The sequence below is a fragment of the Nerophis lumbriciformis genome, linkage group LG04 (assembly GCF_033978685.3).
Source record: "Nerophis lumbriciformis linkage group LG04, RoL_Nlum_v2.1, whole genome shotgun sequence".
In the NCBI taxonomy this organism is placed as follows: Eukaryota; Metazoa; Chordata; class Actinopteri; order Syngnathiformes; family Syngnathidae; genus Nerophis; species Nerophis lumbriciformis.
Genome location: NC_084551.2, coordinates 16,527,321 through 16,553,249, shown reverse-complemented (window position 1 = coordinate 16,553,249; position 25,929 = coordinate 16,527,321). Strand labels below are relative to the sequence as shown.

The following is a 25,929-nucleotide window of genomic DNA, read 5'->3' as shown; positions in this document are numbered from 1 at the left end:
CAATCAATCAATGTTTATTTATATAGCCCTAAATCACAAGTGTCTCAAAGGGCTGCACAAGCTACAACGACATCCTCGGTACAGAGCCCACATAAGGGCAAGGAAAAACTCACCCCAGTGGGATGTCGATGTGAATGACTATGAGAAACCTTGGAGAGGACCACATATGTGGGTAACCCCCCCCCCCCCTCTAGGGGAGACCGAATGCAATGCATTGTACCTGTGTATAGTGACAATAAAAGGCTTTCTATTCTATTCTATTCTATTACTGTGTGATGGTCAATATTGTAAACGGTACAGGACAGCAAAATACAAAATCAACAGGTTATAGATTTTCTTTTTTCCCACTGGCAATCAAAGCACTTAACAACAGAAAACTACTCTAAAAACCGGATGCAGAATAAGGAGTGCAATATTGGGATAGGGCAATACGGGAGGTGTGCAATACGGGGGGAATGTAATGTGTGATCTCATAACTAACTGATACACCTGCGCACGGTTCACTGTCGTCACTGTATTGTCAGAGGAACTGTATGTATGTATGTATGTATGTATGTATGTATGTATGTATGTATGTATGTATGTATATATGTATGTATGTTTGTTTGTATGTATGTATGTATGTATGTATGTATGTATGTATGTAAAACGCTGTGTCTTGATGTCCAAGACAAATTTCCACTCGGAGACAATAAAGCTAATTATTATTATTATTATTAGTACCTGATAGTAAGCTGTGTTCTCTTTAAGATGAGCCTCAATACAGCAGCACAGCTGGAGGATCCAGCTCCACTGAGTCTGCAGGGCACCCGTGAATGCCTATTGGGGAACATTTAAAAGTGCATTTTAGCAGACATCCTTATTTTCTGTCCAAAATGATGATTCTTTTTAGAATCACCTCCACTGTCTTCTTGCCAGGATGGCCATTCTTGACAAGTTTGTCTCCCGTAGTCTGGATATCGTTGACTTTTTTCTCTCTCTGCTCCAACTCACGCATGAGAGCCTAAAAAGAGAAGACAAATTTAAAGTGAATACATATCGTAAAAAATGAATACACATCTCAGAACAACCTTAAGAGCTCAAAGGAAGAGCACACAGAAGGTTAAGTTTTACTTTCAAGACGCACCGAGTAGTTGTCTTTCTTGGCGGTCATGTTGCTGTTCCTATCGCTCCAGTCAAAGTTGACTTCCTCTTCCTCTTTGTCATTCAACCACATGAGCTCCTTGGTGGCTGCGCTGACAAATGCATGCAGTGAATCTAAGTTTCTCATGCGGGACTTTGATGAGTTCTGTGGATGGAAAAGTATGAAAATCAGTTTATTTAAACCATTTTTTTAACAGCCTTAAAGTCTTACAACAAGTGGTGTACATTTGGAAGGGACCTATGATGAATTTAATATTTTTTGACTTATAAATGTTGTTATAGCGCCAAATCATAAGGTTAATTTATTTTGGCGTGAGCTTGCACAAAGTTTTGAATGCCTCGGTTTGTGGGGTTTTGCTATAGATTAAACTTTATCAAGTTTATTTTCAACCGTTATGGAGAAGGTCAAGTGTGGCTTCATTTGCTATCTGGGAACGCCTTCAGAATCAAACATCTTGGATACGGACTCAAAAAATAGGTTATTGTGTCCTTGGGCAAGACACTTCACCCCTTGCTCCTGATGGCTGTTGGTTAGCGCCTTGCATGGCAGCTCCCGCCATCAGTGTGTGAATGTGTGTGTGAATGGGTGAATGTGGAAATACTGTCAAAGCGCTTTGAGTACCTTGAAGGTAGAAAAGCGCTATACAAGTATAACCCATTTATTTATTATTTATTATAAAAGGGACTGTGGAACAAAGATACGCAAAATTTACAGTGAAACATTTCGAATACATATCATTTACACCTCAAGGAAGTGTTTTAAATGTAGATTAAAAGGTCATATTTCAATGCAAAATCAAGAGTAATAAAAAAGACATAATTTGCTTGCATATTTACCAGTAGTTTGCCATACAGAAGGTCCAGTTTGCCCAGGTACTCTCTGTAAGCACCTTTGCTTCCAGGGGATAATTGACTCTGAAAAACAGTAAGGGTGTGCGATAGACACACAAAAACAATGAACAATATGTTTGTCAAAATTAAGGGGCATGAGGGGATAAAAAAAGAATAACATGATTACCTCTTCAGCCTTTGCACGTTCAATCTTTGATTTGAATTCCTCTACTGTCTGATGCAGACCTCTGTGGCTGCCCAGCTGTGACTCTACAGAAGGCAGGTCGGATCCCCATTCTCCGTCATCAATACGCCGTTGGTTCTCTTCCACCCAGGCCAGAAGATCTTGGACATAGCGCATGGTCCCGTCGTCCAAATCAGACCGTACTTTCAGGACAGTAGTCTTCACGGTAGACTGGTTCAAGGCAACCTGGGCAGTCTTCAGACGAAGGTTGTAATCGCTGCGCAAGTTGACCAGGCGCTCGTGAAGGGAGTAGACCCTGTGGATATTGTAAATTATATTTTTATACAGATGATACAGATACAGATGATAGGTTAGTTTACTTAATTGTCTTTAAGTATTCTGTATGTCTTTAAAAGACATAACGTCCAGATGACCAAAATTTCATTAACAAGTTGTCCAAGTATTTTTTGCTCCTGAAAATTAATCTGGCAATCATTTCCCATAATATCAATTAGTTTTTAAGTAATGGGTAGATAAATAACTGTACATGGTAGGCCCCCTTTTCATTAAAAGACTCGATATGGCGCTCCCTTTAGGTGTGACGTCATTTAACTAAATTGGAGCCTATATCCCCGTATAGAGAGTGTGGACAAAGGCATGTAAAACTATTATTTTAAACACTTAATTGCATGTTTTTGTCGCCCAAATAGGCCGGACATTATGAGAGAAAATCAACATAAATATGATAATATAATGTTTCCTTATCTTCAGTGTCTGATTGTCATGGGTGTTTTATTAAAGGCAGGCACGTGCACACATAGGGCCCTATGGGTGCTTGAGCCCCTGCCCTTTTTTGCCTCGTCTTAAAAAGTGCCCTCTGCCTGTGTGTGTTTTTTTTCTTTTTTTCTTTTTCTTTAAACAACATTAATAAATTCCTGTCAGGGATGTAAAAAAAACAAAAAACAAAAAAACTGCGGTACAAAAACTCCACGTTTTCTTGTAATACCGGGTTGTATGAGCCTGCCGCTTCCGCCAGAGAGAGAGAGAGAGGGCGAGTGAGTGAGTAAGTGAGAGGAGAGAGAGCCAAGTTACTGCGCCCCTGAGGAGACGTGACAGTGGAGCAACTTGAACCTGTGAGTTATGGTCTAGTCGCCGTCCACTTATTCAGCATCTAATATGGGTAATATTTCAGAAAAACGCTGTATTATTCTATTATTCAATGTGTCAGCTTCTGTTTTTGCCGGACGTCGGAGCACGGCGCATCAATTGAGCACGGCACATCAATTCCGCACAGAGCAGAGCGGATCGTGCGGGACAGGAAGTAGTGTACAAAATACAAAATAAAACCCCGGGTTAATTTTCAAAATAAAATGCACTGTGTTTACGGCGGATCACATTTCTCTCACAGTAGAGGTTTAGATATAAAGTTTATTGTGACTTTGCTATTACTGTGTGGGTTAACAAAATAATAATAATAATAATGATAATAATAACAATAATAATAATAATAATAATGATAATGATAATGATAATAATAATTATTATTATTATTATTATAATGGAAGAAATGATGAAAACATATGCCACGATTCCAGTGTCCACTGCCACAGTAGAGAGGTCTTTTTCTAAACTGAAGCTGGTCAAAAACTCACTCAGAGGCCTATGCACAGAAGAAAGGCTGTCTGATCTCCTTCTCCTCTCCATTGAAAAAGACGCAGTCATAAATCACAATGATGTGATCAACATCTACAGGGACATGGCCCCCAGAAGGTTGCTGCTTTAAGGCCCCCAGAAGGTTTGGCTACTGATTGTGCACTGATTTCACAGCATTTCATGGAAGCCCTGAATTTACATTGAGGAGCATATTTGGGTATGGGTGGCCTCCATCCTACAGCCCTCTACTGGCCCCTGGTCCATATTTTTGGCCCTGTATTGCGTTTCAGTTGTTTAGTCTGAGCATTAAGTGAGAAAGACCATAAGTTACAACTTGATGGTGTTTTCATCAAGTTAAGGGAAGAAGGACAGATTTTCACATTGAAGTTTTTTCTATTAGGGTATTTATTTTTTTTCAAAGTTCATGTTGCACTGTTCAATGTTCAATATTAAAGTGCTTATCTTTAACAATAAATAGCCTAATAATAAACCAGTGTTTTGTTGCTTTTCATGTCTTCCAAGCCTATGATAATGTGAATTAACTCATTATGACAATAATTTGTTGACACAAAATAAATGGCAATCACTTTTACCTACAAAGGACACACAGCTAAGTAGTTAGCTTCCTATTAGTAAATTTAATTTTACATTAATTTCCATATTGTGTAAAGGACCAAAAAAAATGTCCTGCCCTTTTCTGACTTTGAGCCCCTGCCCCTCTATAATCATGTGCACGTCCCTGATTAAAGGTATTATAAAATTGTTTATACTTTTCTAAACCTTGCATGCTCCTGTGAGTTCCCACCTTTTTAAAGCTGCTGTAAATGTACATTTTATTTGTAGACGAATAAAGTATTTATCGATTTTCTTCCAATATTTTCTCAAGCACAATTAAACTTAACTCTAGGTAGAATTCCAACAATAAAACATCAATAGAAGAGCGCGACATGTGTGAATGCTTCCGGCGTCCCTGCTCTTTATTTTTTTCTCTCTGCTTTTTTAGCGCCGGTACGTTCACGGCAGAGCTGCGAGTGTGAAGCAGACTTCTGTGGTTATGATGTGAACACTATTAAGCTCCATAATGTATTCCAAAGAGGACCGCAAACATATACAGAGGCGTAAAAGCTCTGTTATGCATGCCACTGTTGTGTCTGCTCTAAGAAGGAACCACAAAGTCCTGGTGACACCATTGCGGCAAAAACTTGTACTAAAAATTAGTTTGCAGGTTTTGACTCAGTCTGGTATCTAGCTAATTCCATCAAAATCTGCATGAAAATAACTTTATTTGCAAGGAAGATGCAACCAAAAGACATATTACACAATATGACATTTCCTCCAGTCTTCTGTAGGTGACGTCAACAGGCTGATGCAGGCCTGCCCATATTTTGAAAATAAAAGTGGGCGTTTCTAAAATATAAGAAAAAAAGCCTATAATCCCTAATGTGTCTATTTTGGGGGTATATTTTATCTGTAAGCATATTTTTTTGGTAAATAAAACTATGAAAAAGTGCCAACATTGTTAGCAATAGAGGGTCCCTTTAAAATGGAACCACAAACAGCCCTTTGAGACACTTGTGATTAAGGGCTATATAAATACACTTTGATTGATTGATTGATTGATTGACCTTCAGTTTGGGGAGACAATCACTCTACCACGAGAGCCATACTGCCAAGATCTGCATGATAAAATGCTTTGAGTTGAGTACTTCTCGCCCTCACCTGCGGTACATTTGCTCAGCCTGTGGGTGCCGCCCGTCCTTAAGGGTCTGCACATCATTGAAGAGCAGACGCACTACATTGTCGGCTCTGTCCATCTCACGCTCGATTTCTGCCGTGTGCTGAGCTGGTTTGCCAGCACTCAGTAGACGCATATCCTAAAGCGAAAAGAGTCCATTCAAAAAACATCCACACATTTATGCTGTACAGTTGTACACAGACACGTCAGGTCAATGAGACTTACCGTCTGCAGCAGAGTCTCGAGGTGGCTGAAGTGGTCATCATACCTCCCTGACTCCATCTGGACTTTGCTGAAAATCCTCTGAAGTCTCTCAAGTCTGTTTAAAAAATAAATAAACAGGAAATCTGCTGTACTGTCTTTTAATTGGCAGGGTAGTATATTCTACAGTGATCATGTCACTAAAAGACATATTTCATACTAAACGTTTCTCCAAGGTCAATCACAGTACGTATGAAAGGAAGCCTGTGTTGCAGCAAGTATTCCAGTTCATACGGGTCACTCACAAATGCCATTATGTTACTATTCCAATTTCTATTCTGGCAAAACAGATAATCTTGTAACCTGACAGTTTATTAGTTTATTAGTTTATTAAGGATCCCCATTAGTCTAGACCGCAGTGGAGACTATTCTTCCTGGGGTCCAGGCAAAAAACATCACACAATCACAAAACAAAAGATTACAATGCAGTACAACATGATCAAATAAGAAAATATTGTAATACAAAAATAGCAACAACAAAGAACCAAAAAAAGTAATAATAACTTCGAGTTTACATAATAATGTTCATACCAAAGATAAAAAGAGCAATATAAAAATAGTAGGGATGTCCGATAATGGCTTTTTGCCGATATCCGATATTCCGATATTGTCCAACTCTTAAATTACCGATACCGATATCAACCGATATCTACAGTCGTGGAATTAACACATTATTATGCCTAATTTGGACAACCAGGTATGGTGAAGATAAGGTACTTTAAAAAAAAATTAATACAGTAAAATAAGATAAATACATTAAAAAATGTTCTTGAATAAAAAAGAAAGTAAAACAACAGAAAAACAGTTACATAGAAACCAGTAGTTAATGAAAATGAGTAAAATTAATTGTTAAAGGTTAGTACTATTAGTGGACCAGCAGCACGCACAATCATGTGTGCTTACGGACTGTATCCCTTGCAGACTGTATTGATATATATTGATGTATAATGTAGGAACCAGAATATTGATAACAGAAAGAAACAACCCTTTTGTGTGAATGAGTGTAAATGGGGGAGGGAGGTTTTTTGGGTTGGTGCACTAATTGTAAGTGTATCTTTTGTTTGTTATGTTGATTTAATAAAAAAAAAAAAAAAAAAAACAACAACAAAAAACGATACCGATAATAAAAAAAACGATACCGATAATTTCCGATATTACATTTCAACGCATTTATCGGCATCTCTAAAAAATTGATATATATATTTTTGCAAAAATAAAACAAAGAACCAATGGCCTAAAATATACACATTAGTGTACCAAAGACAAACAATAAGTGACGAAAAAAGTACCATCCATCCATTTTCTACTGCTCGTTCCACAATCAATAAAATAGTCAATAGTCAATAAAAACAGTCATGACATTAGGTACAATCTAGAATAATCTCTTTCTGCAATACTTCTCCTCTTAGTCTACTCATAAAACCCACTATGCTGGTGATTGATACCAGATATTGTGGAAGTCGATTCCAGTAAGTGATCGCCCTATACATTACAGTCTTTTTCAAAACATCAGTTTTGGGTTTAAGACGGGTGAAAGCACCTCTTAGGGCTAGCCTGGTACCATAGTTGTGACTGTCATTAGCAAGCAACAGCTGAGAATACAGATATGAAGGTTTATGGTATGTATAGATTTTACAGTGGCAGTAGCATGTGACAAAAAGAGTATTCTGACTTTCCACCTTATAGAACCATAAACAAGACTATTGGATTGATGAGATGACTAGACAATCATGTGATACCAATTATCACATTCCTCAGGCAAGAAGCTATGTTCGTCTAAAACAGTGGTTCTTAACCTGGGTTCGATCGAACCCTAGGGGTTTGGTGAGTCGGCCTCAGAGGTAAAGACACATCCGACTTATCATGTAAATAAAAACTTCTCCCTATCAGCGTATTATGGATACCCCCAAACAATGTTCCCTCTAATTTTCCATCTGATTTGCAGGTTGTTTGATTGATCGATTGAAACTTTTACTAGCAGATTGCAAAGGAAGAGAATACACAGTACAGTTTACACAGTACAGTACATATTCTGTACAATTGACCACTAAATGGTAACACCCGAATACGTTTTTTAACTTGTTTAAGTCAGGGTCCACGTTAATCAATTCATGGTAATGTGTGTAAGGTGTGTAATTTGTTGTGAATTCATGCACTGTGTTGGTTTTGTTCTTTGAACAAGGTGATGTTCATGCGCGGTTCATTTTGTGAACCAGTAAAAAAATATATATGACCGATCGTAGCTGAGATAGGCTCCAGCACCCCCCGCGACCCCGAAGGGAATAAGCGGTAGAAAATGGATGGATGGATGGACTTTTTCTTGAATTTGAAAAAAGAAGGGTTCGGTGAATGCGCATATGAAACTGGTGGGGTTTGGTACCTCCGACAAGGTTGAGAACCACTGGTCTAAAAGCATACAACGGCGTGGCGCAGTTGGGAGAGTGGCTGTGCCAGCAACCTGAGGGTTACTGGTTCAATCCCCACCTTCTACCAACCTCGTCACAATCCGTGTGTCCTTGAGCAAGACACTTCACCCTTGCTCCTGATGGGTCGTGGTTAGCGCCTTGCATGGCAGCTCCCGCCATCAGTGTGTGAATGTGTGTGTGAATGTGGAAATAGTGTCAAAGTGCTTTGAGTACCTTGAAGGTAGAAAAGCGCTATACAAGTATAACCCATAACCCATGTACAATGAAACATGCTATTGTGTCACTAGTCCATCTTGTATAGAGTGAAACGGTCTTACATTTTTAATAAAAAGCAAACATACAAAACACATAAAATCTACCACTATACTGGAGAACCTTGGTAATGTCTCGTTATCTTTTTAACAACCTCTGCCTTTTATCTCAGTTTGTCTATTTGTTATTTAGCAGGATGATGCAAATTCTGCATCCTTTTTGACCAGTTTTCATGTAATTTTGTGCAGAGATGGAATACATGCCAAGCAAGAATCCTTAACGTTTTGTTAGAAAAACGTCTCCAATGTGTCCGGGGGCTGTATATATGAATATATATATTATATATACCGGTATACATACACATGCAATTATATATATATATACATGGATTTGTGGTTCATGGAGAATGTTCCTGTATTGCTGTGTACTTATTACTACAACAGTGTGTTTTAAGTTTTCATCAAAATACTGTTTGCGTAAAAATATCTGCCAGCTTACCTTTCAAACTCAGTCCTCAGCAGTCGCTCTCTCTCCAGCATGGACACATGGAGTCGTCCCCAATCTTTCTCCACATCGATAGGATGGTAGCCTGGGGGGACTTTTACCTGGCCAGAGTGTACTGCACCCTGTGAGAAAATGGCAGCACAGGACATTAGTGCGACAGGGTAGGACAAAATGCAAAAAAATAAAAAAATAAGAATGAGGGTAGCTTGCCTCGAATGACTGGTAGAGCTGTTTGGAGCGGTTCTTATCAGTCTCTTTCACTGGTAGCTCTGTCTCCTTGAACTTCAAGAATTGACGCCAAAGAAGCTGAAGCAAAACATTAGGTAATGGTCACTGTAAGGCAACACAATCATAATATATAATCACTGGCCATACAACAATAGATGATATATGTCTATTACCTGACCGCTTCTATGTTAGCTTCCTCTCTTTGTTTATAATGTATATTTTCTGCTGGATCTACTCTCTATTTTATGCTGCCCTTTTTTTTTTTTTTTTTTGCTGCAGCTGTTGCATATACTGTAATATTGGGATTTGTTATATATTGTATATATTATATAAGAATATAATATAATATAATAATATAGTATATATGTTTATATTATATACTGTAAATATAATATGTAAATATTACATATATGCTATATTTTATATTGCTACTATGGTACATTTTTTGTGTACTTAATACATGCATTATTCTTTCCATCCTTACCCTTTCCAGCCTTTGAAACTGAGCTACTGTGTGGAACAATTTCCCTTGTGGATCAATAAAGTTTGCCAAAGTCTAAGTCTAATAATCGCTTGCATTTTTTATATTTGCAAGTTTAAGTACAAAAATAATTTAGCTCCCCCATGAGTTTAGACATCTAATTTACTTCCAGTCAACTGAGGTGAATGTCAATTGGCAGAACAGAATGTGCATCATTTGTTACAAGAAAAAATGACAAAGTGTATTAACTTGTAATAACATGCTTTGACAATTATCTGATTAGTGTATCATTTATCAATGTTTCCAAAATCCTGCAGACAACTATGAAGAGAAATAAAAGTGCAAATGCTAACATTACTAGGAGATGTCATGGCAGATTCAAGAGTAGAGTGCATGATTATTTGAATTTATATATTTCTATACTATATACCTCACATATTATAATTGTATTCATTTTTTTTTACCTACTTGCAAAAGTGTTCCTGCTTATGGCGAATGTTATATATACACTATTAGCACACTAACAAATCAAGTATCTTCCAACGCTATTTGACATAACACTATTTACAAACTTGACCTTCCAACAGCAATTCACTGAACAACTCAAACAAATCTCTTTAGCACATGCCAGAAAAAGTGCAACCGCGTTATTTCCTCAAACAATAGAATATCACTACCACTTTTTTAGGCAAATACAAACTAAATTTACAATAGTACATTTTTTTTTAGCTTTTATTGACTAAACGTCTCACCTCTGTCTCCTCATAGCTGGCTGGGAACTTCCTCTCCTCGAAGATCATGACATGGTGGCGGATCCACTGGAGCAGAAGAGTCATGGACTCATAGTACTCCTGCCAGCGCAGCTCCAAATCCTGTAGCCAACACAGCAAAACAGAGCAACAGCAGTTCAACAACAACGACAGACAGGGGCACTTTTCTTCTCCTGCGTGTCCACTTTCAATCACTCACACACCACGCTAAACTCAATTAGGCGCCAACAACAATCCAGGTATTGTGCGACGGGAGAAATTGGGAAGGGGTTTAATGATGGGAACAATGGTAAAGGAAAGTGCACGATGGATAAAGAGGTAAGGGAGGTAAACTATTCTGGTCTTAGCCTCCTATTTGTGCTTAGGTGTTTTTTTACGCTCTTGAAGTTACGCATTCCTCTCATTTAAATTCTCCATTCCAGCCAGCGGACACGCCCACGCCGCGTATGTGGGGCAAAAGGGCTTAAAGTGGAACATTATCACAATTTCAGAATGGTTAAAACCATTAAAAATCAGTTCCCAGTGGCTTATTATATTTTTCGAAGTTTTTTTCAAAATTTTACCCATCACGCAATATCCCTAAAAAAAAGCTTAAAAGTGCCTGATTTTAACCATCGTTACAAACACCCGTCCATTTTTTTGTGACGTCACATAGTGAAGCCAACACAAACAAACATGGCAGAAAGAACAGCAAGCTATAGCGACATTAGCTCAGATTCAGACTCGGATTTCAGCGGTTTAAGCGATTCAACAGATTACGAATGTATTGAAACGGATAGTTGTAGTGTGGAAGAAGGTAGCAAAAACGAAATTGAAGAAGAAACTGAAGCTATTGAGCCATATCAGTTTGAACCGTATGCAAGCGAAACCGACGAAAACGACACGACAGCCAGCGGCACGGGAGAAAGCGAGGACGAATTCGGCGATCGCCTTCTAACCAACGATTGGTATGTGTTTGTTTGGCATTAAAGGAAACTAACAACTATGAACTAGGTTTACAGCATATGAAATACATTTGGCAACAACATGCACTTTGAGAGTGCAGACAGCCCAATTTTCATCAATTAATATATTCTGTAGACATACCCTCATGTCAGCAGGCCAGGGAAGCTAGGGTCGATATTCTTCTCTTGACGGTGTGAGCCAAGACATCCAGGGGGATTAGCTCGCTCGTCTGCGGGAACAAACTGCCGCCATTTCTTGCCGTGCTACCGAGGTCCTTTGTCCCTGAATTGCTCACACACTCCGGCAGATTCAATGGGGGTCTGGCGGCAGATTTCTTTGACTTTATCGTTGGAAATGCATCTGCTTTAAGTGTCGCAGGATATCCACACATTCTTGCCATGTCTGTCGTAGCATAGCTTTTGTCGGTAAAGTGTGCGGAACAAACGTCCAATTTCTTGCCACTTTCGCATCTTTGGGCCACTGGTGCAACTTGAATCCGTCCCTGTTCGTGTTGTTACACCCTCCGACAACACACCGACGAGGCATGATGTCTCCAAGGTACGGAAAACAGTCGAGAAAACGGAAAATAACAGAGCTGATTCGACTCGGTGTTTGAGAAAATGGCGGATTGCTTCCCGATGTGACGTCACAACGCTCCGAGAGCGAATATTAGAAAGGCGTTTAATTCGCCAAAATTCACCCATTTAGAGTTCGGAAATCGGTTAAAAAAATATATGGTCTTTTTTCTGCAACATCAAGGTATATATTGACGCTTACATAGGTCTGGTGATAATGTTCCCCTTTAAGTCTGGAATGAAGGCGGGATCATTACTAATGAGGCGGACTTTGGCGTGACGCTTTTTTTTTTGGTGGGGATGGGGTTGAAATTTGTGGAGCATTGAGTTTTACTAACACTTGTGGATGTCATTGAAATCCATGAAAAAAACAACAATTTGAATATGAAAAGGCAGTGCTTGTAACGTCAACATGTGTCGCCATGTTGATGTAGTGTGTGTATGCACACCACAACAGCATCTTCTTCCTGGCTGGATGAGAATAGTAATCCGTTGATGAAACTTTTTTTCATTTGTTGTTATAACTCTCCTGATGTTATTTGTGATGTTAAAAGGTCTGTTTAGTACAAATGTTTGTGAAGCCGTAGCGCAGTGATGTTGATAGGTTTTCAATGTAGTGAGTCCTCGGGACCCACAGGTGGTGAGTTGAGTGGGTCTTTGGGAAATACATTGGATCCCGACTCCCATATTAAAAAAATGTGTTTCTTTCTTATATTATTCTGAATTTTTAGTTTTAAACTCCTTTGGTGGTGGTATGACATGGTTATAATAAACAGATACATTCATGTGTGTTCAAAATGTATCTGAAATTAAACAAATACAATTCCAAATCATACAGTGGCATGACATATGACAATCAAATCAAACAGCATTTTGTAGCAATATAAATAGCACCAAAATACATTGAAATAAAAATAAAATGATGTCTCTATAGTCTGTAATAGCAAAATACAAGTTCAATACAAGTGCTGATTTTGACAAATAAACACGGCATTCTTATCACAAGTCAATAAAAGAATTGGCACCAAAATGTTCTCATCCGAACATCAACTAAATCAAATGAACTGAATCAATCACTGTAAAACTTTTAGTGTATTTAGCTACTGTATTAGCACAAAAATGAAACATAACTAACACAGTGGAGAAGAAAAAACAAGAAAAAATGGGATCTCTGCGGCTGCCATTCCAATGTAATTGTTATCACCACCACCGGATTATGTTTTATTTATTTAATTACAGCACGTCTCCTAAACTTTAAAACATAATCGACACAAATGAACACAGCATAGAGCAGTGGAAATGTGGGTTTATTTACAATGTAGTTCGTATTTATAATTGTTGAAATGAATTGAAATGCATGTTATGTCATATTTAAATTTCACCTTGTAAATATAATTGCTGACATAAATGAACTTTTGCACGATATTCACATTTCTGGAGATTCCCCTGTGAGCGCACTGTGGTCACACTCACAAGACAAGGATTTTGATAGTTAATACAGAGTAGTGTTATGGTCCTTTTTTACTCATCACAAGGGATGTTTGCAGGTGTCTCATTTGAAGCGATCGGAATAGATTTGATAGGTTTCTGCTAGTTTTGTTTATCAATGTATTATGTGTGTTGGTCACTGCATCCACACTTTAAGTGCAATATAATGTTTCACTTTCCAGCTGGACTTATTCCCAGCCTCAGAGGCGCATAAGAACAAAAGTACTTAAGTCGACGGGGGAATAAGCGTAAGGCCAGATTTGACAGAGAACACCCACATTAAAGGGTTGCTCCACCCAAAGCATGCATCGTGAACGAAAGCGTACAGTGACACAATCCGCGCAGTTGCCCACCTTTTTTCACTTAAGGGCATGGAAGAAAAGGCCCTCTGTTTCCGTGTAGTCACATGCAAGAAAAATAAAATGTCGAATCTCGCCAAGGTAGCTTCCAGGTCATTGCTGGCAAAATTTTGTTGCGAGAGCAGTATTATGTAAAAGGACCCTTCATATTTAGGCCAAAATCCAAATGGCTTGCTGACATAGCTCACAGAACAAAACAGGGTTATTTAATTTCACACTTACTGTATTATGTAGGCAATAGAGATACCCGAATATGTCCATACAAGCAATGTTCCCTCTAATTGTTCATGTGTGTGAGCAAACACAAAAACTCCCTGAGCATTCAGTGGAGCACATGTGAGCAACATCACACGTGGCAATACCAGCAGCACACCTGTCTCAAACCAATCTTTTATAATCACACTCAAATGAGAGGAGTCATTTTCATGAGATTATTTTGTAATATTAGTGATTTGGCCCACTTGTAATGAAAATAAAAGAAATCTTGTTTTTCATAAGCTATGCATTAGTATTGTACAATATGTCTGGGTGGGGGTCCTGCTTTGGAAATCATTGGTACCCCTTTCAGAGATCACATTTAGTTCCCCTTAAACATCCTCATGTTGCATAATGAAATGTAAGCATAGGATGAAGTGTGCATTCCTGTAACTTTCTCTAGTAACAGCATTCCATGATTAATATCAATAAATTAACATTAATAATAAATGACAGTAGATTAAGCACACGTATGACTGAGGAGTCATAGTGTAACTTTGTGTGGTGTTTGAGCTGTCCGACTTTTTGTGTGGCCATAAACGCACCAGTGGCTTAGTGCTATGTGTGTTGGTGACAGATGACAAGTTGGTTTTGGCCTGGTTTGTACGGCAGAAAATGACTAGTTTTTCGAGATAGAAATTTTTTACTCATGTTTTTGGTGTGGTTATGGCCGAATATACACAGTTTTGCTCAATAAAGTGATCGATATAATTCCTGTCCTCGAAGCATCTCGATAGGCGTTACAATAATTGAACGGTGTTCAATTGAACGGTGTTGACGAAACACCGTTAGGGCCGCTTGTTGTCACTGTCACTCAGAGTTGCATTGCAAAATTACACAGAATAAATGTGTTTATTTTGTTTAGAATTCAGATGGGTTTGATTTGGTGCGCGGCATATATTTGCTGTGCGCAAAGGACGCTTGAGCAGTGCGCAATTGCGCAAGCACGCACCTTAGAGGGAACGTTGCGTACAAGTAATTTAAAAGTCAATTTTCCATAATTTGTCTTCTTTAAAGCACATCATACTGTATATATGGAATGCTTTGCATCAACCTCGTTTCATCATGCATGTACATACAGTGTGTTTTTCTTACAGTATATTCAACTCACATTAGTTCTCATTGCGTCCCGAGGCATGACATCGTACAACGACGACACATATGTGATGATGGATTTCTCATCTGGGTGTGCAACATCGACATCTGGAAGAACAAGATACAATGATATAGTGTCTGCAGCACAATAACACACTCACAAGGGAAGCTATAAATGAACAATTGTATTCACAGGAATTTTTATTTTATAATTGTATTTATAATTTTTATTTTATCCTTTATTTTGTTAATTTTTTTTTTATTGTTAAAGAGGAACTGCACTTTTTTTAAAATTATGCCTATAATTCACAATCTTTACTAGAGACAAGAACACTTTTTTTTTTTTATGCACTCTAGTCGTAAATAAACATATCGTAAATAAAAGTCAGCTTACAATGGAGCCAGAGGTAGCTATGACGTAATTGCGTCTATTCCGACCATTCAAAAAGTGGCAACAATACTCTATTTACATTTGGAGAACTGAATATTAACCAAGCGGTGAGCGGTGTTGTTATTACAAGCGCTAACATCCTACATTTAGCGGCGCATTGATCAGAGAGAGGTAACTACCGTATTTTTTGGAGTATAAGTCACACTGGAGTATAAGTCTCACCTGCCGAAAATGCATAATAAAGAAGGAAATAAACATATATAAATCGCACTGGAGCCCGGCCAAACTATGAAAAAAACTGCGACTTATAGTCAGAAAAATACGGTAATACGCACTGACATCAGCTGGTGAGCCGCTTTCTCGTCTTGGAGCTCGCGAAAGTTTATTCTAAACTGTAATTAATGCCTCTCACATTGATAGTGAAATGATGCGGACATAAACTGAGGAGTTGGTAAATGTTGACAGCCAACTAAGACCCGGAGATGGCGAGAAAGACACGCAAAAGACGCTTGTTCGCACCCACCCCTTTTGTTTTAATCTTTCGCGAGGATTATGAGTCCTTCTTCATCTAAATGGGAATATATCAACATCTTAATGGTCAGCATACCAGTGACAGCAGACATTGTATAGTAAGTGATGTTTTGTCATTTTTGTTGCTTCTCATAAAGATTGCAGTGAGCAGTAATCAGCGATTTTTTTCATAGGAAAAAGCAAACGTTGTGATGCGTTTGTGAAATGAATGCGCCACCGTAAATTTAAAATGATCAAAATATGTAAATATTACATGTTATTATGAATGTGCCTGTTACTACATTACATATATACTTACAGCGTGTACGTATATAGTCATTCTTGGATTAGATTAAGCGCTTTATAGGCTGAATAGAGCGACTTCAATCGTCTCCATTGTAAGATGCATTTTGCTTTTATTTATTTACTAGTTAGAAAGCATACAAAATGTGTGCTTGTCTTACATAAGTATTGTGAATGATAGGCAAAATTCCCCCCAAAGAGTATTTGGAAAAGTTTCCCTCAGTCATACATGCTACGTCTTGTAATTAGGAGTGGTTTATACAAAGTGAGGTGTGAATGTCTACAGTATTCCCTTCTCTTTAGTAGTTTAAACTGGAAGCACAAGTGCTGTTCTGTCTTCTCGTCATCAATAGGGCTTCTACTCGTATGGATTTGTCATTCATCACTGCAAGCAAAGTTTGTAAGTTTTACAATATAACTTAAAGTATTCATACTTGCTAAACCGTCTCATATTTGATATCTGTTGGAGTGTTTTCATGCATATTTGTACGTGCTCTAGTAATGTAATCGTTCGCAGTAACTAATAGGCTAACACATTTACAAGTGTCTGTGTTAGTGATATCAACTTACAATGGCATTCGTTTGGTATAGTTTCAGTTTCGTAAATTCACCAAAATGTCACGGTGGACTTACTGAGTCGGTTTAGCAAAAAATGGGTCCAGGGGGTTACAGGAGGAGGTATGCAAATATGTAGGTTTGTAAACAAATATTTACAAATGTTTTCTGCGTAAATAACTCATTTCACAACATATATACTGTATCTGCGGTGTGGCTAATTAATGGAAAATATTTTTTTCTTCTAAAATTTTGTGAGTGTGGCTTAAATACCGGTGCGATCTATAGTTTGGAAAATATGGTATATATGTTCGGTAATTTACACAATTTATACTTTATTAGTTGTGTCTGTGAGCTACTGATTTACAGAGGGAACATCCTACTTCAGACCTTATGTTATCACTGAGGTGCATTGTGCTGGCACCCAAAAGGACTGATATTAGTCACAGTTTAGGAGAACTTTCGGTCATGGTAAAAATTCAGAACCACTTGCTCAATTGTCTAGTAATATCACAAAATAAAACTCAGTACCTTCTGGGTCCAGAAGACGTGTCACGCCCAGATCTTTCTCAGCAACGTGGAAAGCCTGTTCAAGGTTCTCCAGGTTGCTTTGTTGATAGACTCTGCCCATGTCAATGAGCCTGGGACTATAAGAGAATGCAAACATAATGGTTTTACTATAATGCCATGAGTAAAATCATCCTGTAAGAAAAGGTGAAATGTCATATATCTTTATGTTTACATACAAAAACAGGAACATGTACTTTTTATACTTAACCAAAAACCATTCCAATTAACTGAAAATGTTTTTATGGAATATGCGTTAATGGTATTGGTCAGGAGAAAACTGTACAACGGAAAAAAAAATAATCTATTAAATATTTGTGGCACCCAATTTTAGTGGTGCTCAAAATGCTTTGAAAGATAAGCCACCATAGAAATAATGAATGTTCTTGTCAGTCCCATAAAGGTAAGATTCACATTTCATGGTGATTCTTGAAATTTCAAGTCAATTCAATTGATGTACTCAAACTTTGGTGTATTTGTCTGAAAAATAACAACAAAGACATTTTCACCATTTTTGTGCGCTCAGACTTGTTTTCCGTTCGACCGAGTATACAGAAACTGATTATTAAAACATATTATGAGTTTTCATACCTAATGCTATTTAATATACATACTCTGGTGATGCCAAAGGTGCAATACTGAGCAGGTTTCAGCAGGCTATATTTCATCTGCAAGTGTGCCAATGTCTCGCACCTGCTTGACTATGTTTTTATACAATTCATAGATGACATGTTACGGCAAGCTTCTCTTTAATATACTGAATAAATGAGTAGACTCACTAGTGCTTGTGTATGACGGCGTTGAAGAGCTTCCCATCTCTCCAGCTGGTGCTGAAATTGTCACAACGGAGGCCTTGGTAGCCATCGGTCATCCTCTGGGACCAGAGCAGCAGCTTCTCCTTGGCTGTCATGTCCTCAGATTGGCCATTGACCTGAATATCGGAGATCTGTAACAGTACAGATGAATGGTGTTACACACAGAAATAGTAGGATGTAGGAACAAATACAGGGAAAAAAAATAGTCTTTAGTGGAAATCAAAAGATTGAAAATAATCATACGAAAAACCCAGGTTGAAAAATAAAATTGCAACCAATTTCAAGTATAAATCTTCAGTAGTTTTGATTCAATAATCAAGTCAATTTAAAAAAAATCTCAAATTTCAAACTCTTTTTGGATGTCACTTTTCATGTGCATGATTGATTATAGTTGCAATTTCAGGTGAGTAGCAAATAATTAAATAGAAAGTCCTAATGTGCATGGTTGAACTATTTTGAGCCTTATCTTGCTTCTCTGTGCAAAGTTCTTCCCACAAAACAAACCATGGATGTGTTCTTTCTGTATCTATGAGATGAAGAGTCTCTAAACCAATGTCAATGTAAAGTTTTTAGGCAACCTTGACAAACAATATCTGCTCTAAAAATGTGCATCTCCACCAATTATTCTGAGATCCAAAGGAATTCTCTCTGCTTCTGGCATAAACACCACAATGAAGATGCCTATGTAGTGAATATGGCATGTGGTCAGACACACCCTCCTACCGAGAGTCAGGCACAGTGACTCACATCCTCACACACTCTCTAAAGCAATGTTAGTGTGTTATGCTGCCTTTTTGGATTGTGGTTCGGATTGAATATAAAGATGTATTCTCTGCAAGTAGTTTGGCCAGGTGCTGTCCCTTCTGATTGGTACCAAACAGTTTGGAAGAGGCAGCCGACAGGTGAAGATCCCAGAGATGGAGGGTGACAGCGATAATAAAATAAAACACGACACTGACAGCGGAGGAGACCTGGAAGTGGAGGATGATGGTCCATATTAACCCAAGGGTCAGCTTGGGGTTCCCGTCTGCGATGTCATCATTTCTGATGTTGACCAACTTGACCTGGAAGTAAACAAAACTGAAACTCAGCACTTTGAGACATTGGTGATTAAGGGCTATATAAATAATATTGGATTGATTGAGTGATTGAAATGTGATTGTTGTATTTTTACCTGGAAAACATAGTCAAGGGGCAGACTTGAGGGGATGGTTTAATAATATATAATGTTTAACGCTTGCAAAAGATAAACTATTCTAATCAGCTTAATCAGTTTTCAAAACAATGATAATTAATCACAATTGACCAACGTGACCTAGGAATAAACACAACTGAAATGTGATTGTAGAATTGGAAGAAATACAGCTTAGTGCAGATTTGAGGTGGAGGTTTAATTATATATAGGGCTAGTGAAATATACATGATTTAATCAGATTAATCACTGTTTTTAAATTAATTAATCATGATCAATCACCATTGACCAACTTAACCGAGACATAAACAAAACTTAAATGTGATTGTTGTATTTCTGCTTGGAAAAATACAGTCATGGTTCAAATTTGAAGTGAAGGTTTAAAACTAATAATATATAATGTATAGAGCTGGCAAATGATAAACTATTTTAATCAGATTAATCAAAGTTTTCAAACTAATCACTCATGACCAGCTTGACATAGAAATAAACAAAACTAAGATGTGATTGTTATAATTGTACAGTAATTGGAAGAAATACAGCCAAGGGCAGATTTGAGGTGAATGTTTAATTGTATATAGTTTATAGGGCTCGCAAATGATACACAGTTTTAATCAGATTAATCACCGTTATTAAAAGAAATAATCATGATTAATCACCATTGACCAACTTGACCGAGAAGTAAACAAAATTGAAATGTGATTGTTGTATTTCTATTTGGAAAATTACAGTCATGAGGGAGGTTTAAGGTGAAGGTTTGAATATACATAATGTATAAAGCTTGCAAATGATAGAATATTTTAATCAGATTAATTATATTTTTCAATCACATTGACCAACTTGAACTAGAAATAAACAAAACTGAAATGTAACAGTTTTCTTCTTCTTCCTGGAAATCATACAGTTAAGGGAAAGACTTAAGGTGAAGGTTTAATAATATATAATGCATAGAGATTGCAAATGATGAAATATTTTAATCAAATTAATTACAGTTTTCAAGTTATTTAATCATGATTAATCACCATTGACCAACTTTACCTAGAATAAACAAAACTGATATATGATTGTTGTATTTCTGTTTGGAAAAATACAGCCATGAGGCAGATTTGAGGTGAAAGTATAGTAACTTAATTTATATAGGTTGGAAAAGACAAAACAATTAAATTAGATACGGTAGGAAATGGATGGATGGATGGATCACAGTTTTCAAATAATTACAGTAATCAACATTTGCAGCTTTGTCTAAAAATGCAGTTTTTCATTGACAGTACACAATTATACTGATAAATCTACGAACACCTCCTAATGAAGTCGAAATTCAAATAAAACTAAACTATACCACACACTTAAGTTTTGGACTTATAGTCTTCTTGTGTGTGTAATGTGTGTGGAATCAGCACTATTTAAGTTGATCTGCAACGTTTGCTAATTGCTGGATCATTGCATGCATTTTCTGTTAAGATACGTGTGATTTAGAACACTTCTGGATTGTTCAGACTCTTAAGTTTTGCTCGATAGTTCCTGTTGCATCACTGTAGTTTTTTTCTTGCGTTATACACCTCGTTGTGCACATTTGTTTTTTTGACAGTGCTTATAATGTATAATAAACTCTACATCACCTGCCGGTGCTTGAGAAAGTCCAGTGCTATTTGTACATTCTGCAGCTTGTGGAATCTCATGCGGCCTTTCTCTCTGGGCTGAAGAGGACAAAGAAAAAAATTTGAGGATATTGAAAGGCGGATAAAGGACTTAAAGGGGACAATTTGAAGGGAAAATGCTTTACCAACATAACACAAAATAACTACAAATACTTATTTGCATTCACTGCAACTTAAAAAAAAAACAATAACCCAGTTTGAAAAATGTTACGCAGAACAAAAACACAATACTTACATTCCAACACATGTTTAATGACCATATAGAACAAAATTCTATGGCCATCATTTTCAAAATGAAAACAAAATAGGACAGATGCAGTCAGTAAAGACATTAGCAGTGGTTCCAATCCATTCAGGTTTGAGAAAAAAAGAAAGAAAAAAAAACAACTAAATTTGATAAACCCACTCACCAACTGAACCCTTGTGACCAGGTTTCGCTCCCTCAGCTAGCCCCAAGAGGAGCAATGCAAAGAAACAGGGCGAAAACCAGATGGCAAAGATCAGTGCACACAGAGGAAGGTTAAAGGGAAGCAAACGGGAGGTGAAGTAGAGGAAGGCGATTAGGAACAGAATCCTGCACCAAACAGGAGTTTATTAACAAACACACACAGGGCAACATTGAGTTAAGGTAACACAGTTAGTTAAATGACATAAACAGCACAGCAGTGAAATAGAGCATTTGCACCACTCAGTTGGAGCTTTACTTATCCAAGATATTTAGTACTACTGACCAGTTTTTCTCCAGAGAGGACCTCCAGCAATGAGATCAGGTTATGTCCATCTCGAAGGTCCTCGTACAGGTCGGATATATGACGCTGGGACTGCCAAAGGAAACAAGAAAATATATTAAGTATTGTATGAAAACATTTGAAAATATTATTTTATAGGACACAGACAAGTATGGATGTTCCGGTCAGGGTTGTATGCGGCCGATTCCGATCATCCATGTAAAATCGGCCGATACCAATACCGACCACGTGTATAACATGTTTTTATTTATTTGTGGTGAATGCTATTGATAGTTTAATCATAGCAACACAATATTTAAATTAGTTCCCTATTTTATTTTATTACTGCATACAATTGTTTGAGCAAAACAACATCAATAGTACAAAATACTATCTAATACTTACTGAAATAATAGTCCTCCTGTCTCCAGGAGGTCTTTGTAACATTACCAATCAATCACTCTGGGGGCGGCATAGCTCGGTTGGTAGAGTGGCCGTGCCAGCAACTTGAGGGTTCCAGGTTCGATTCCCGCTTCCGCCATCCTAGTCACTGCCGTTGTGTCCTTGGGCAAGACACTTTACCCACCTTCTCCCAGTGCCACCCACACTGGTTTAAATGTAACTTAGATATTGGGTTTCACTATCTCACTATCGAGAGAAAAGCGCTATATAAATATAATTCACTTCACTTCACTCTAGTATCAATCATACACGGACACTGCCCTTGGTATCGACACCAGCAATTTATGGATCAATCCGTCTCTCCTCTTCCGTGTAGTGTACTGACTGTGGCGTGAATTATATTTATAAAGCACTTTTTCTCTAGTGACTCAAATCTACAGTTAATCTACATTTATACCAGCGTGGGCGGCGCTGGGAGCAAGTTGGGTAAAGTGTCTTGCCCAAGGACAGAATGGCAGTGACTAGAATAGCAGGAGCTGGATTCGAACCAGGAACCCCTGAAGTTTCTGGCCGGCCGATTTACCATCTGAGCCACCGCCCCAAGTGGTGACAAACCAACAGTTGTTGTTATATTATCCTCTTTAGACTCTTGGCAATTTACTTGGCAATTTCCTGTTATAGCCGCTCACTTTCTAATGCAACGCATTTGCATCTAGACTTCTTAAAGTTTACAAAGCACTTATTTCTTGGTGTTGTTTCAAGCTACTATATCGGTTAACTTAGCTATGAGCAAGCTTGCTCTTGGCTTGCTTTCGGTGTTTTATAATAATAATAATAATAATAATGATGGATTAGATTTATATAGTGCAGCTGAGATAGGCTCCAGAACCCCCCGCGACCCCAAAAGGGACAAGCGGTAGGAAATGGATGGATGGATGGCGGTCACAGAGAAGTGAGAACCCATCATTCATTCACTCCACATTCACACATAGGTGGTGGTAAACTACTGTTGTAGCAACAGCTGCCCTGGGGTAGACTGACGGACCACCACCTATCATTCACTCACGACACTGGGAGCAAGGGTGAAGTGTCTTGCCCAAGGACACAACGGCAGAGACGGGGATCAAACCTGGAACCCTCCACGCCACGCTGTGTCTTCCAGTGATGTGGCTACTTGATAATGATACTTAAGATACTTATAAATGCAGTCTATTTGCTGCAATGGAGTTGATTATTATTATCAATGGAGCGGCTCCACACTATGTATACGACACATAGTTAGCTGCTTGCTGCTAGTAGCCAGGGGAATACAAATAAATACATTGTCAGCCAGGGGGATCTGTGTTTGTGATCGGCATTGAAAAAGCATTAATCAATGTTGATCACGCGCAATTTCATGAAAATCGGCCGATACTGATCGGTGGTTGATTGATCGGTACATCTCTATTAATAACTCTGATCAAGTATGCTGAGGTGGATTGTATCTGGTAACAGATTGTATGTTTTATCGATTACAAACAGCATTTGAGTTGAAGTACTGATGAGTTGAGTAAGGAAACCTTATTTTTTTTCCCTTTTTACATCTCCCAGCCTTTGCCAGTGCAATTTAACACGGGTCGGGAATTCATAGCCGTAAGCGACTAAAGCCTTCTCAAAATGCAATATCAAAGTGAGACATTGGTGAGTTCAACTGGGTGAACCGAATACAAAACAGTTTAGTCACAGAAATGCCTGTTGAAACACATCACTGGATTTTTGTGGTTTTAAACCCAGAGTGAGGAAGGTGCGGTGGGATTTCACTTGACTGTTGCAAGACACAAATGGTGCAGAAAAACTGATGATTTAGTGCAAAGAGGAGAGTGTTGAAGGTATGTGTGGGGACACAATCACACTGCAAACACTGTGTTTGTTATTCTTGCAATTCCTTTGTGCATCACAAGCATGCTGGCACCTACCTCTGCCCTCCAGGGCTAAAGGGAGGGATTGCAGTGGAGCACAAATGCACCGAATTAATAGAAAAATGGATAATAACAATACAATAAAGAGAAAGGTATACAGTAGCATATTATACAGAATAGTATGTTCTGTATATTATTTTACCCCATGCTTATTATTAAGTCGGAGAAAATGTGGTCGTTTATAATGTATTTAATGTTTTTGTGAATTGTGAATTAGTGAATTATATTTTATATAGCGCTTTTCTCAAGTGACTCAAAGCACTTTTACATAGTGAAACCCAATATCTAAGTTACATTTAAACCAGTGTGGGTGGCACTGGGAGCAGGTGGGTAAAGTTTCTTGCCCAAGGACACAACGGCAGTGACTAGGATGGCGGAAGTGGGGATTAAACCTGGAACCCTCAAGTTGCTCTCTCTACCAACCGAGCTATACCGCTATATGCTTTTGTGTGGCCCGGGACCACTGGTTTAGATAGTTTGGTTTATGCATAGTACCACAAGCAAATGTTCATTTTGATTTGGATTATCAGAGTCAATCTTTACCACTACTTGAGACTTTATTGAAGCATTGTTTGGTCTTGTAGAAAAAGATGCCTCAGCCCCACAATGGAATGAAACAAAATTACCTCTACAAGTTAGGACAGCGGCTGATTCATGACGACAAGAATTGAAACAAACCGGCATTGACTTGGCCACTAGGGTTCACTCTTAACACACAGTTCTTGCTTTTATGAGGGGTTGAATAACACTGTACTGTATCTACTGTGAGTCTTTATTAAGTGCAGTAAGCTATAGTGTATGTGGTTGCAATTAATGTAATTGCAGTTGTAACGACATGACATTTGTTTGTTTGTTGTTCTCTATCATGCTGACGCTGCTTAGCTGTAATTGCATATCGGTACCTTAGGGCGGTGTTTTCCAACCTTTTTTGAGCCAAGGCACATTTTTTGCGTTGAATAAATCCGAAGGCACACCACCAGCAGACGTCATTAAAAAACGAAACTCAGATTACAGTACAAAGTGGTTGTCGCAATTGTTGGATATGACTTTAAACCATAACCAAGCATGCATCACGATAGCTCTTGTCTCAAAGTAGGTGTACTTTCACCACCTGTCACATCACGTCCTGACTTATTTGGAGTTTATTGCTGTTTTCCTGTGTGTATTGTTTTAGTTTTTGTCTTGCGCTCCTATTTTAATGGCTTTTTCTCTTTTTTTGGTATTTTCTTGTAGCAGTTTCATGTTTTACCTTTCAGCTATATTTCCCGCATCTACTTTGTTTTAGCAATCAAGAAGATTTTGGTTGTTTTTATCCTTCATTGTGGGGACATTGTTGATTGTCAAGTCATGTTCGGATGTACTTTGTGGACGCCGTCTTTGCGCCACAGTAAGTCTTTGCTGTCGTCCAGCATTCTGTTTTTGTTTACTTTGCAGCCAGTTCAGTTATAGTTTTGTTCTGCATAGCCATCCCTAAGCTTCAATACTTTTTCTTAGGGGCACTAACCTTTTGTTTATTTTTGGTTTAAGCATTAGATACCTTTTTACCTGCACGCTGCCTCCCGCTGTTCCCGACATCTACAAAGCAATTAGCTACCGGCTACCACCTACTGATATGGAAGAGTATTACACGGTAACTCTGTCGAGCTCTAGACAGCACCGACACTC

The 25,929-nt window shown here is 38.1% G+C and overlaps 1 protein-coding gene across 8 annotated transcripts in view; it reads right to left on the bottom strand.

The window, feature by feature from the left end:
* The window catches only part of LOC133596884 (plectin-like), a 227,388-nt gene that overhangs the window by 30,026 nt on the left and 171,433 nt on the right, over positions 1-25,929 (bottom strand). For 4 of the 8 annotated variants that reach the window (XM_061949798.2, XM_061949815.2, XM_061949791.2 and 1 more), the window contains 16 exons: positions 21,908-21,997; positions 21,138-21,215; positions 19,298-19,390; positions 18,291-18,457; positions 17,476-17,591; positions 15,202-15,293; positions 10,451-10,570; positions 9,200-9,295; positions 8,984-9,111; positions 5,772-5,865; positions 5,531-5,685; positions 2,162-2,474; positions 1,981-2,058; positions 1,127-1,288; positions 899-1,003; positions 724-819 (listed from right to left, as the gene is read on the bottom strand). In XM_061949798.2, the coding sequence (XP_061805782.1) occupies positions 724-819; positions 899-1,003; positions 1,127-1,288; positions 1,981-2,058; positions 2,162-2,474; positions 5,531-5,685; positions 5,772-5,865; positions 8,984-9,111; positions 9,200-9,295; positions 10,451-10,570; positions 15,202-15,293; positions 17,476-17,591; positions 18,291-18,457; positions 19,298-19,390; positions 21,138-21,215; positions 21,908-21,997 (1,983 nt within the window). Of the gene's footprint in view, positions 1-723; positions 820-898; positions 1,004-1,126; positions 1,289-1,980; positions 2,059-2,161; positions 2,475-5,530; positions 5,686-5,771; positions 5,866-8,983; positions 9,112-9,199; positions 9,296-10,450; positions 10,571-15,201; positions 15,294-17,475; positions 17,592-18,290; positions 18,458-19,285; positions 19,391-21,137; positions 21,216-21,586; positions 21,623-21,907; positions 21,998-24,261; positions 24,277-25,929 lie in introns of all 8 variants that reach the window. The other 4 variants (XM_061949761.2, XM_061949769.2, XM_061949775.2 and 1 more) reach the window with 4 other exon arrangements.